Genomic DNA, 13784 nt, shown 5'->3' with positions numbered 1-13784 from the left:
ACATCCCACTTCACAACTGCTGGCAAGCGGGAGAGAGTCAGGGCGCACGGGGTGGTATAATTAAGCACTGGCAACAAAAGCAGCACACACCAGATAAAGTGAGGAAATACGGTGGATCAGGAGTGGATCAAGGCCAAGTGTTTGAACTCCACAGGCGGAGATGAGCTTATGAGAAAAGAGGCTCTAGAGAAGGAAAGTAAGGAAGGAAACCAGGAGAAGCTTCACTTGGGGGAATGGAGCACAGCGGGGAGAAAGCAGATGTGCACTCGGGTTTGCATGACTCTCACAAACACAAACCAATCTCTGCTGCTGTCACACACCTCTCCCTGCTCCTTCCAGACCTGGTGAGCTGCTTCTGGAGAGGCACAAGGTTCCCAAGAGAAGAGAATTCAGACCAAGTCACTTTTTTGCCATGTATGCAGCTCTTTCAGCCACACACACAAAACCCCATTAATCCTCCACCAGGCACAGCCTGGGTCTGTTTTTACTGGAAGATTTGCTCACGTCTGAAAGTTCCAGAGCGGCTTCTGTCTTGAAAGCTCCAGCCAACGTACCTGAGACAGGCTGGAAACTCCCATCCCTGAGCATGGCACAGTGGAACGGAGGAAGTGCCAGGACAAGCTGGAGGGGCTGAAAACTGGCATGACCCAACGTACACACACACACACACACGTTTCTTATCTTCTCAGGGAAGGCCATACATACACGTAGAATTTATCCCACCGGCCGTGCCCTGAACTTGGTACCAGGGAGTGCAGAAGCTCTCCCTGCTTACAACGACTGCCAATGGTGTAAAATGAAGCTTCTCCAGAGCATCTCCCAGCCACACCAAAGAAACTGCGGGTGGGATTCCCCCAGGCCCTTTCCTCCATGAGCAGAGAGGACCCTTCCCTCTCGTTCGTCCCCTAGAAGCCTCTCAAAAGGGGTCCAAACCCTCTACACGCTGACTCTACAGCAGACCCTTAGTGCCATTCTCACTTCCAACCCTGCCAGAGTACCAGCGCTGAGCAGGCTTCATTTTCTAACCTCAGAAACGAGCTTCAAACGTTCCCGAGAAAGGCTGTTGGGATTCCTCAGGTTGCTCTCAACTCCACACAAGGAGACATTTCCTCCATAAAGTGTTTTCCTGTAAGGTTGTCTTCCATTCCCTCATGCTTAGACAGACAAACTGGCATTCTCCCAAGGCCTGGGATTTTCTCTCACCTTCAGTCCCATCACCACAGCCTCCATCCTGAGCCGAAGGGGCATAGATGGGGCTCTAGAAGCCATTCACACACACCACACTGCCAAATCCCCCAATACCTTCAGCGCAGCACCCTCTGCCACTGCATCGTGTCACAAGGAAGGAGCAATACACATCAGACTCATCCTGAGTAGAGGCAAATTACATCCTTCTGCTGTGGTTTCTCTCTGTAGGGCATGAATGACACTCCGCTACCCCTCCTGTGAACTGAGGTTCCTATCAAACACACTCGCAGACTGAGGCTCTTGCATCATTTTGCCAGCTGAACTCTGCATCAGTCAAATGTGATCGGACAATTAGAGGGGGAGGGAATAAGAACCCAAAGAGCGATGCCAGAGCGCCCAGGACACGTCCTAGGGGAGTGCTCTGCCAGAGCAGGCTGAAAGTTATTTCCTAATCTCTTCCACAAATTAAAAAGCTACTGCAATAACTGCTCAATTAGATTTATTTTACTATGGAAATGCTTTAAAGCTGCAGTTAATGCTTCCGTTCAGCCTTTTACACCCTCGTGCAGAGAAAGCACGACAGTACTATTCCAATATTATTTCTCAGCCAAGAGAGAGAGGAGGATGCTCCTTGAAACCTATTTCAGGCACAAACCAATCTACCCACTGAGGAAGGTTTCAGGAGTGAATCCCCTTCAAAACACACGAGCCAGCCGTTACAACAAGCCATTTGGGTCGACCACAGGAATGCATTTAAGAAGGGGGTATCTTACTACCCCCAAAAGAAGATACATTAATATGTCAAATTGGGGATGGTCCCACAAGCCATGTTGGCTTATGAAGTATTTGAACCTGCTCAGAGACAACATCCCTGGTAGAAGCAAAGGTGTCCAGGCCACACCTCAGGCAAAGTCAGCCTTCGCCAAGCCTGCCAAGGAATTCTTGGGTAACACGAGCTGACAAGGATGCAGTTTGTTATTCAGTCTGTGACAGAATGATTCAGGGGTTTTCAGGAGCAGGAAATGAAACAGACAATGAAAGCTGGAGCAGGATGCTAATGATTCACTACGCCAGCCTAGTGATACATTAAGTCTTCTGCAATCAGAGGCAGGGCCGGAGCCCGCAACATGCTTAGGCTAGCGGAGTGGGATTGGCAGCTCCCGCGCTGGCTCCGGCATCAAGGGAAGGCAGCAGAGGACCGAGAGGAACTCCTTCAAGGTCAGAAGGAAGAGAAGGCGGTGAAGGGATGCAAAACTAGCTTGGAAATCTCAAATAAGCCCTAGGAGGTAATACCAGCTTTTTGCCGTGTCATTACAATTGCAGCAGTCAGGTGGGCAGCACAGGAGGGGTGCTGGAGGGCTCTGCTGAATGCGGAGATGATCTTGCACTTGCTTACTGCCCTAACAGCCCCCTCCCTCCCCATCTAGCAGCAAAAAGGATTAACTAAAAGGGCTTTTTCGAGACCGAGCCCACAGTGAGAATCCAGGCAAGGGGAATACTGCTGGGTGATAGCAACAAGGGAGGGGGGAAACACACAGCTCTGAGGTGAGCAAAAATTCCTTTGTGATAGTTCAGTCCTGTGCTAAATGCCAAGAGAGGGACTGGCTCACTCAGCACTTCCCAAGTGCTCCATTTCACCCCCATGCTCCCACCTGGAAGCCCTATTTCTGCAGATGAATCCCAGGAGGGTGCTTCATCCCTTCAGCAAGCATCACAGCTCTCACAGCCACACAGCGCCACTGGAATCAGCAGTTTAAGAAAAGGTAAGAAATAGCCAAGAGTTTCATGTTAAAAAAGGACAATAACAAGCAGGGGGAAATTCAAGCAAGGCTACAGAAGCTTGAATAGGAAGATCTGATTCAGACTGAAATAGCTATTCCTGGAAAGTGGCAGGAGTCCTATTGTGAAAGTCGCTTCACGCTAAGCGCTGCTCATACCCCACGCAGGCAGAAGGAAGGTTAAGTTAGTGTTTCCCTTTCTCTGGGTCTTGGATCCCAGAACAGGCAGGGTGTCCTAAAACAGTAAAATTCTCCATGCTTTCCAGCACTTGGTTAAACCTCAGACTCACCTGAGCCGCACACTCGCTCTGCAGAGCCGTGTGCTGGAGACAGGGAGCCAGCGTGGCTGGGGGAGCAGAAGCAGAGAGCCCGCAGCTCTGGGGGGATGCTGCACCAGCACCCCCACCAGCCCCAGCCCTCTGTGCCTCCTCCCAGCAGCTATCGGGCCCCAGGAGAGGAGAGCAGTGCTTTCGGGAGAGGTGAGCCGCTGAGCCCAGCCACCCACCCCCCTCCCCAAAACACACCACGAGCTGCACCATGAGCTTTTGCTTCCTGATTGCGCTCTGTCGTGGCTGAACTTGGACTGTGTTTCTATAAATCACAACCCACCTCCATGCCTTGACGCTTTACCCCTGTGTAGGAAGAATTCCTAACGAGACTGCGCTCTTAGAGATTTTTTGTTTCACTTTGGGTTTGTTTTTTTCTTTTAATTGTTGCTTTCTTTATCTTTTCCAAGGTGTTTTTTCAAGGACTTTTCTCAGGCTTGTAATTGTCTGGGGTTGCAGAGTCCTTGAAGTCATTATAATGGTTGGAGTTATCTAAACACTTCAGCTAAACCCAACAGAACTCCAAAGGAACACACTGGAAAATAAAATCTGTCCTTGAGGCCAAGGGGATATCTGGCAAAGCATTTCCCATCCCCTGTTCTCTGCTGGTAAGAATCACGGGAAGGCAACTTCTCCTGCACACTTGTGAAACGCCTATAACCACGCAACCCTGAAGTCATCCCAATGCCTTGCCCGCAAGATTTCTGGGGCAGCGAAATCCAGGCGTATAAATACGATTATTTTGCATGCAGCACCTCAGTGAAGTGGTGGGGCACCTTCTGTAGGCCACAGCTCCATCTACTGACTATTCCACAAGATACCAATGTGGAAACGCTCGGGGAAAGCTGCTCCAAGCAAGACCCATCCCCTCACACCAGGCTTTGGACACACGGCTCTTCGCAAGCGTTTAGAAATAATCCCAGCACAGCAGCTCAGCCCAAGAGGGAGAAGCAAATCGTCCCTTCCTGCAGAGAAGCCTCTTTGCACAGCAACAGGTCTAGGGTCACGCTTGAACCTACAGATGTGGGTCCACGAATCGGAGTATTGGAGTGCTTCTGGAATTAGCGCTGCAGTGGTTTTAGCAGAAGAGTTATTTAAACAAAAACAACACGTGCTCAGAGCTAAGCACTTCGGCAAAGTCAGGGTTCAAGCAGAAAAGGGAAAACACTGTGGCCGTTAGATCCGCTGCTGTCTGAAGAGTGGCAGCAGCTGAGCACCATGTGATAAGGAGGAAAAAAAAAGTCATTTTACATAGAAACGGAGACTAGACCACTGTCACATGTGAAATCTGAGGGAGATCAGGGATCACTCAAGCCACATCTCCCACTCTAACCACCAGGCCCTTCCTCTGTGCACAGAGTATCTCCCTGAACCATAAAGGAGATTACCCCTCCCATTTGCAGAGAAGAAAAAAGAATAAAGGAAAACACTGCAATGATTTATCTGCCCAGAGGGAACCAGTCTTCTCTACCGCTCAGAGGAGACCTTGCCCTTGCAAGCCTCCTGTTTGCTGATGAGAGCTCCAGATGAGCTGTTCTGCTCACTGCGTTCCGCTGCAAAAGAGGCAGAACTGAATCAGAGGCTTTTAACGACTTCAATACATAAACTAATCTAGCCCACATAGCAGCAAACTTCAACCAGAAAACTGCCCACCAGAGAACGAGACACCACAGGGCCTGGTTTAGAGCTGTCACAAGACTGACAGACATGAAAACAACTCTCTCTTTAGGCCAGTAGAACAGAAATACATAATCACGTCCATATTTTACAGTCAAAGGGAAGAGCTTGAGAAGCAGTTCAGTCTTCAAGCCATCAGTGTGATGCAGGAGATTCAGTACCCAAACTCCCATTGCCACACCCTGTATAACCACCACCTTCCAGTACAACTCCGCAGCTCAGACCAGTCTATTCTCCCCAGATCAGTCCCAGCCTCTCCTGTGATCCAAACCCTCCTGCGCACACACGTCTGAAAAAGAATGGCACTGCACTGCATCGCATTTTGAAGCCCTCCCACCTCTACCACCTGCAGCAAGCTCCTGGTGCATGGCCAGCTCGAGGCCTTTCCAGTTTCCACTCACATTTCTTCTCTTTTTAGAGGCATTGGGAGAAGGGGAGTCACTTTGCTGGTTCTGGACAGGGAGACGGGGCCAATCACATGGCTGCTCTCAGCCCACACGAGACCATCTCCACAGCCCTAAACCAGGAACTCTATCCCTTAGTGGACCCGCGGAACATGGATCAACTCCCCCAGCTCACGGGAGGGAGCAAACAACACCTTGCCTTCCCTCCTCTCACCTCCTCCTTCCGTCCACTCTCCAGGTTTTCCCCACACACGCAGCATTTGCACACATTCCAAACAAAAAAACAAAGGGTAAATCACCTCATTTCACTCCGGCACAAGGATATGTAACTTCAGACTTGCTGCCCAACGGGCTCATCCCATCTAAAACTGGGATTAAAGAGACACTAGCAGCCCATTTGCAGAGGAAGCCACTGGGTGTGAACTAGAGCTCACGCACAGGTTTTACGTCTCTCTGCTCCTGGAGCAGCAGACAAAATGCACTCAGGAGCAAGCCAATTCCTGACCCCATCTGAAGGCACGTGTGTGCAAGGATGAGAACGGGATTGCTGGGAAAGTCACGTGGTTAAAGACTCGCTGATGGCTCGTGGAAGACTCCAGGCTTTGCTTACACATTGTTTTCTGTATTTTGTTCCTTCCATTTTATTACTAGAGACAGTTGCATGAAAACGGGATCTTTGTTGCTTAGGAGAGCATCTGCTCCCACTGCTTATCCTCCTCCTGAAGTCATAATCTTACGTGACATCAAAATCGTTTCCAGAGCCACCAATTACAATGTCACAGAGGATTATGACTTCAGGTGTAGAATTTGCAGTGGGAGCAGATGCTCTCTTCAGGGGGAAAAAAAAACCAACCCCTTTAAAAAACTCCTGTTTTCATAGAAACGTCTCTATTAATAAAATACAAAAGAAGAAAAATACTGTGACAGCCAGAACTGTCGCTAAATATAAAAATAGTTTTTAACATTTCCAGGAGGCATCAGCTGCTCTTTGGAAAGTACCCAGGGTTTAAATTATTAAGAGGTACGGAACATAGTGAGAATCCGTCCACAACAGGGAGAGAGAGGGAGTAAGGCTGCAGAACAGCCTATTTCTGGCTCAGTAAGTAGACAATAAAATTTTGGCCAGTGCTATGATAGCATCTCAGAGGGAATGGCAAAATAAAAAATGGGAACTGTGGATTTTTGGTTCTTTCTAAGGATCCCCAAAGCATAACCAAGAAATGCTTTTACAGATAAGAATCCCTGTTGCATCTTAAGGAATTTACTTCGGTGTTTCCAACAGCCACTCTCCCAGAAGGACACAGAGCCTTTTGGAGGCAGTACCAGTCCCATGTGCAGTTTGGTAGGTAGCTAATATAGTCACAGGCTCTTCTGGAGCTGCTCCGCGGAAACGAGCCAAGTGTAGTAAGTCAGCTTGAAGCCGGAGAAAGGCTGGGGGGGAGGAACACCCTTTAGGATGCAGTAATAATGCCGTGTGATTTGAAATTTTTATTAGAGCTTAGCAGAGCAAAGCAACAGTAGGTGACAAAGAAAACAAGCTGAAGGCGGAGAAAAAGCCTTACAGAAAAAAAGAAATAATAATGGAAAGTCTGTTGCATGGGAAATATTTTGTGAGCTGACTGCCACTGTTCGAAGATTTCAAATGCCAGGCGTAATTAAAAGCTCTCTTTTCAAATGCAGTTCACGGCTCACACACAAACGCTTCCCACCACGTGAGCCTCAGAACACTGCAAGGGGCCAAGCGAAACGCATTTAAGAACCTCCAAACGTGCAAAGGCAGTTTGTACCAATTCTCCCCCCCTCAAGAAACCCTTCACAACAACCCTTTAAAGGCTTTGAATTGCTCTGCCAGGGGATTATCAGAAAGTGACATTTACAAGTGATTAGAGGACAGAGAATTATCTTAGTCACTTGTGGGAAAGGAGGAAAAGCTTCAAGGTCAAATCTCGCAGTACTTAAAATGTCGGCAGATGTTTTGTTTACACAAAAAGTGTCGTTTGATTTATGATGGAGCTTTACATCCAGAACTTCAACTCAGCCAACAGATCCGCAGAGAACATGGGTGGGAACGGAATCAAATATCCATATAATACCTTCAAATATTTCACTGATTCACTCTTATTAAAGTAAGAGGCGAGTTCACGTGCCAAGTGGTTACGCGGTACCTATTAGCTTCTTGGAACAACTGCTCCAAGCCCTATAAACCTTGGCAAGCACAGAAATGGAAATAAATCTTCAACAGCTCCAGAAATCCCACATCAGCCCCTTTCCACACTCACCTCCGGACAATGGATTGCTGGAGATTTTTGCAAACGGTAAGAGATTCTCCCATGAACATGTGGCACATGATGACCTCAAGGCAGCTGGCCATGAATGACATCACTGCGTCAGACTGCAGAGTCCCGCTCCGGGAGACGATGCAAAGCCGCTGGAGAGAGGAGCAGTGACTCAGTGCCTGGAAGAACTGGGCACCCGCACAGAAATACGGCTGTTCCAGCCTGCAAGAATCAACAAAAAACAAGTCAATGGGCAATTCATGCTCGGGCCACTTTCAGGCAAGAGGGGAGGCAGCACATTCCCGGGGTGGGGCTGGTAAATGGAGCAACCAGGGTCTCCCACTGCCTGTTTCACTTCCATGTGCAATAACCTTCTACCTGCTTGTGCCAGCGGTGCAGCTGAACAAACCCAGCACTGCGAGCTTACACCTCGTGCCAGCTTTACTCTTGAATGGTGTGGGCTAAAGGACAAGGACTCAAATAGGCAGAAAGGCCCTAAACTGCAGAATTCCAGCGGTTTTCCACAAAGCAGGTTGGGTAGGGTGGGCCTTAAGCCTGACCAGCGGTTCTTATAACAAGCACAGCCTGACATTGATGTGGATTTAGGGACTTACTGCTCCAGTGCACCAAACACTGGTCAAACTGGTCATCTTCAGTTCACTGACGAGAGAGAAGCAGGCACGAAAAATTCACAACGCACCCGTGGTGATGTGAAACTTGGGCTTCCGAGCCAACAGAGTGACCACAACCAGTCCTCCCTGGTCAGAGGATGGCAAAGGATCAAAGCTGCTGCTCTCCCACATCATCGATCCAATCTCTATTTTGGCCCAGAGGAGAGAGACAGGATCCTCTGTGGTGGTTATCCACAATCTCACACACCAGCCCAAAGCAGGACAATGAACCATCATGGTGAAGCTATACCTGATCAAATGGGGTCTATGTTTTCACTTGCAGCATACCTGGACTCCCTCACAACAACCAGTCTGCAGGAAGCAGAATGGGCTCATGGCTGGTGTCACCAGGACAGTACGTCTGCTTAGCGCGGATTTACTACAGGGCCTCGGAGCACTTGGGAATCCCAGTCATTGGGTCAGCAAGGCCCAGAGCTCCAAGAAGGTTAATCCACTAGGTGATAACAAGCTGTCGGTCCCAACCTGATCTGGATAATCTCTGCACTGGCTTTTGTAGTACGCAGGGGTATCTCAGCAACTTAATCCTGTTAATTGAGAAATTCTGTTCTAGAGTCTCAGCCTGCGCCTGCTGGTCAGGTGGCAACATCTGAAGAGATCCTAACAGCCCACAAGCGCTTCGGGTAAGAGCTTAAAATTAAAATTAAGGAAATAGAAGCCTCTTCAATTTTTCAACAGCATTATTGGTCTGCTCTAAGTTTAGGGCATAAAGCACAGGATCTCCTGCATCCTAGCAGCAGGTTTCGAGGCTAATCTCTGTACTTGTAGTACTGCCTTTCCTCGCTAGATGATGATGTTGCTTTGGAATAGCCCCTTAAACCAGTTCCTCAGCCTGGAAAACAGCGAGGGGAAATGCCGCAGAAGCAGCATAGCATTAGTCAAATGAAAAGGAAACTACATTATCAGGAGGAAGTGCTAAACATCAAAATCCTCTTAAATCTTTATAAACCCTTCGACTTTACTCCAGGAAGAACAATGACAGCTTACACCAAAACGTCTGGCTGTTACAAGGAAACACCCTTGTTCATCCTTTATTCAAGGCTCTATGCTGCCTCCCATCTTCATCGCTCTCCATCGGCCTCCATTTCAAAGTCTCTGGAAACTACAGGGCCTAGACTGAGCGAAGCAACGCTGCACACCCAACCCTCCTCCCCCGCCTCTCAGCTCTTACATGGCTAGTTCCTCTCCTGAAGGTTAAAGACACATCCACACCATCCAAGCCATTAAGCAACGGCTTTTCCAACAGGTGCCATCCCCTGGATGAGAGCCCAACACGCTCCTCGCCTGGGAAGCGGTGGGAAATTAAAACCCTTCTGAGGTGTTTGAGCTACCCTGGCTCCTCTCACCATCGCGATGGATGAGGAACAGGCACAAAAACACTGCTCTCAGCTGATGAACAATAATTTTAGTCACATTAACTGTGTCTGTGACCACAGGAGTCACTTTGCTGCTACTACTGTTAGGCATTTTAGACCCATTTGTGAACAGACAACGGGACTGAAAGGTCTGGCAGGTTCACCCACAGAAGCTGATTTAGGGTAGAAAGAAGAAAAAAAGCATCTTTCTAAAGTAATAACATTTGTGTTCGTACAGGCTGGTGCAAGGAAACCATCATGGTTCGTGCCCTTTGCCTTCATAAACACGTTTTGGCTCCTGGGAAGCTCCTTTGGGATCAGATCCTTGGTGGGATCCTTTAAATCCTACCGGGGAGGAACATCAACAGGACAAACACTAGATGTGGGATGTTTTCAATATACTGTCAAGAAAAGAAAAACAAACAAACAAAAAAATAAAGGGGCAAGGTTTTAATACAAACCAAAGGCAAAAAAATCTCTCACCGGGAAACCTAAGGAGAACTCCACGTTATCTAGACAATGTAGGAGTCTCTTCCTGCCTGGAAATTTAAGAGATGTGCGTGTACACGGAGCCAAAAGGTCAGCAAAGGCAGGCGGTATCTAACCTAGCCCTGACGGGCTGCTGGCCCCAAGTATGCGGCATCCACTCTTCCTTATCTAAAAGGAAAGCAGTTGCAGCATAGAGACTTTTTTGCTCTTAAAGCACTGATTAAAGGGCACATCCTGAGCCCTCAAAGACAGGATGTGATGCCTTTAGGAACAAAAATACTCAGGTTTTGACTAGAAGCAGAACACTCGCAGTTTTAACCCCAGCCACAAACCAACCACGCGCTGCATTTCTGGAGAGCCACAAACCCAGTGGAAACGTTGGACGGCAGCCCCTCACCTGAGATCTCTCAAACACTTGCAGTGTTTCAGCATGTCCATGAGAGCAGACATATAGGCCACTTTCCCCAGCATGCCCAGGTTGGCCAGCGAAAGGGTCCGCAAGTGCTGGCACTGCAATCCAATGTTGATAAGCCCAGAACCAGTGAGAATGTTTGGCAGTTGTGCTAAGGTGAGGCTCTGCAAGTAAGTCAACTGGCTAATGGCAGCCACCTCAGCATCCCCCACGCTCTGTGCCCGGACACAAGGAGGCAACGAGTTCCGAATGGCTGGCTCATTGCGGGGCATGGCGGAGGAAAAACTGGACCCAATGATTTCCAAGGTTTCCAGAAATCGGAGGCTTCCCATCAGAGCCCAGAAAACCGACTCAATCTTCTGATTTGCCTGGTCTGCTAAGTTCCTTGGGTACGTCTGTATCCCAACCCGAACTTTCCTTCCAAACGGCTGGGGCACCAAATTAGATGCTGAGGGAGGTTTTTCCACATTTGCAGCAACATCCGTGATGGAGCAAACTGGCAGCGCTAATGAGAGCAGGTGCTTTAGCCTGGAGAGAAGCTGGCACAAGTGAGTCCCTATGCTCTCCGAGCTGTGGTGGTGAGCTGCAGAGAGGTTGAGGTGTCTCAGGTTGCTGCAGGACACCACCAGGCTTTCCAGAATGCTGCTGTCAATGTCGTCATCTGCTTTGCGAAACAAGGACTCTGGAGCCAGACAGTGAATGCAGCCGCTAAGATTCAGACTGGTCAAGCTTTTAAGATCCTTCCCACCATTAATAACCCTCTGGATCAGGTGACCACCAGATAAGGTGCATCGGCTAAAGCTGAAGTAGAAAGGGTTGTTGAACTTCAAGTGTTGCAGGAGTCCAGAGCCGTTAATCCAGGCCCTGGGCAGTTGTAAAGCATCCAGACGTACATTTCGAGCCATAGAGTCCAGGAGGTTTTTAGTAGCTCCCGTCTCCGCAAAGCTGCCAGGGGCAGAAATAAGGAAGGCATGAAGGTTCTCCGGTGTCCGATCACTCAGCACTGCCAAGTACAGCCTCACCACCTCCTGATTAACGTAGCCAGGAGCCAGCCTGGCATAGAAGACACGCAGGTTCTGGTAATGGGGCACATTGCTCTCACCTACCATTAGCTGCCCAGAGAGCATAAAACCTTCTCGTGAGCGATCAAGGATCTCAAAATAAAGCAGCAGTTTCTCAAGGCTAGTGCAGCACGGAACGACACCGTAAGACGGTGTGTAAAGGGTTTGCTTCAATTCCGAGACACGGCTAAGAGTGGCTTTACACTCGCTGCTTAGCTGGCTGGCGTCGAAACCCGGATTGACGTCTATGGCCAGGGAGCGCAGGTGCTGGAGCGTGGACAGCATCTTCGAGAGACGGAGAGAGGTGATGTGGCACCCCGACAAATTCAGTTTGACCAGGTTCTTGCATCGCGTTACGTGGTCGATAGTGGAGCTGGGCAGCCAATAGCAGCCAGCCATGTTCAGCTGGTGAATCTCTTTGCCGATATCCCTCATCAGCTGCTTCACTTTGTCTTTGTTCACCTGTGCTCAAACAAAACCACATTCAGTGAGACAGACAGCCGTGGTGTGCACTGACTCAGTTCACCATCTGACGACGGGATAACAGGGGTGAGCACTTTGATTACGTGGCTCATCCAAAGGTTTCGGGATGCTCGCACAGTCTAAGAATCACTACACAGCTGGTGGCTGGCTTAGTCTGCCACGCTCTGGACTCTGCAGATTACGTTTCCTTCAGCTGCTTAGCCTGTGCGGTTCTGCACTACGGGCCGCCAGGCCAAAGCTGCTCAGCAGCTGGCAGCGGGAGGAAGGACCATCTCCACCCGCTAACAGCAAAGCTGCTTCAGCAGAACCAGCTATCTACAGAAATTCAAATGGAGAGAAGGTTTCCATTCTCCTCCATCCAGTGTCCTCTTCCAGAAATGAGCAAGAGAGGCTTCCCCTTGCCTGCACTTGGTGATACAGTCTCATGATACCTATGAGCCTGCATTCCCAACCTTTATTTTTGTTATAACACGTATACCATTTCTGGCTGAGCTGACTGCATGCCTGGCAGCAAAGCGCATGAGATTTATTTTTGCACAACAACATGGAAAAATGTATTTGCGGGAAACGATAACTTTACCCAAGCACAGCTACAAATTTACTTTCATTTTAGCTTCTAGAAACACACAGAAGATAGTTTTCAGTGACTGTATTTTATATAACTAAGGGAGCACAGCACTGTTCTAACAAAGCATTCTGGAAAACAAATGCTTTTATTAAACAGTTTATTGTTTATTTGATTTCAGAGTTCAAGAGCATTTCATTTATGCAGACACAATGGAAAGTTCTGCCTCTTGGCACTTTTTCAGCAGTCAGATTTGTCTTCATAGCTAACAGAAGACGCAAGCCACGGTCCCCACCTTATAGTCTTTCTGAAGTAAAACCGTATGGGTTAGACTCTTGTCAAGGCAAAGTGTTGCAAGTTTCCTGCAGGTTCTCCTGACGTTCAGGACAAGGTCTGTGCAAGGGACATAGCTGAGGATGTGCAAAAGGATCTCATCTGAGAACTCCATCAAGTTGATGCCGTTACTTTCCTCCTCGCTCTCCCCACTTACGATCTCCTGGAGGGGTTGGGGAATAAAAAGAAAAAAGAGGAAAAAAGAGAAGCTGCTAGCTCAGAAACTTCAGCAAAGTTTGTGAGAAAACAGATACCCTGAGTCTCATAACACGAGACAGAACAGAAACGCTTGACTCTTTAAGTACTTCCCATCTGCATGAAGAAACCCAAAGCTCTCCCTTGAAGACAATATGGAGGCAGCGCACGCAGCACCTTTACTTGCTCTTTTGCTGTTGGCTGCTTTAAAACGACAAGAAAAAATGTTTATATTCATTCCACTTTAGCCACTTACTCTGCAATTGGAAAAGCGACTGTACATGATTCTTTCTAAACAAAACGCAGCAGTCTCTTTCCAAGGCTCTCCTCTACATGTCATCCATTGCAAATACCTTAAGAGTTACATAACCATATATATATACACACACCCCGACAGCCTGTATATATGTATATATATATGTGCAGTCACATATATGTGCAGTGCAGCATCAGATCACCCACAGCTCTTCTGTTTCAACCTTATCCACGCCGCTGGGCTCCAAGGGGGCCGTGGGACGGCCTCCACCCCACTCTCCCTCCCTTCCACACTGGG

At 48.5% G+C, this 13784-nt stretch overlaps 1 protein-coding gene across 1 annotated transcript in view; it reads right to left on the bottom strand.

Moving 5' to 3' along the window:
* Window positions 1-13514, bottom strand: part of FBXL18 (F-box and leucine-rich repeat protein 18) — a 17678-nt gene extending 4164 nt beyond the window's left edge. Inside the window, exons 1-4 of the mRNA XM_010136793.1 lie at window positions 13488-13514; window positions 12999-13199; window positions 10580-12117; window positions 7653-7871 (exon numbers count right to left, since the gene is read on the bottom strand). Of these exons, the coding sequence (XP_010135095.1) occupies window positions 7653-7871; window positions 10580-12117; window positions 12999-13199; window positions 13488-13514 (1985 nt within the window). The remainder of the gene's footprint in view (window positions 1-7652; window positions 7872-10579; window positions 12118-12998; window positions 13200-13487) is intronic.
* Window positions 13515-13784: the final 270 nt, after the last annotated feature.

The sequence above is a fragment of the Buceros rhinoceros genome, unplaced genomic scaffold (assembly GCF_000710305.1).
Source record: "Buceros rhinoceros silvestris isolate BGI_N320 unplaced genomic scaffold, ASM71030v1 scaffold15325, whole genome shotgun sequence".
In the NCBI taxonomy this organism is placed as follows: domain Eukaryota; kingdom Metazoa; phylum Chordata; class Aves; order Bucerotiformes; family Bucerotidae; genus Buceros; species Buceros rhinoceros.
Note: the sequence above shows the minus strand (reverse complement) of the source record. Positions and strands in the feature narration are given on the sequence as shown.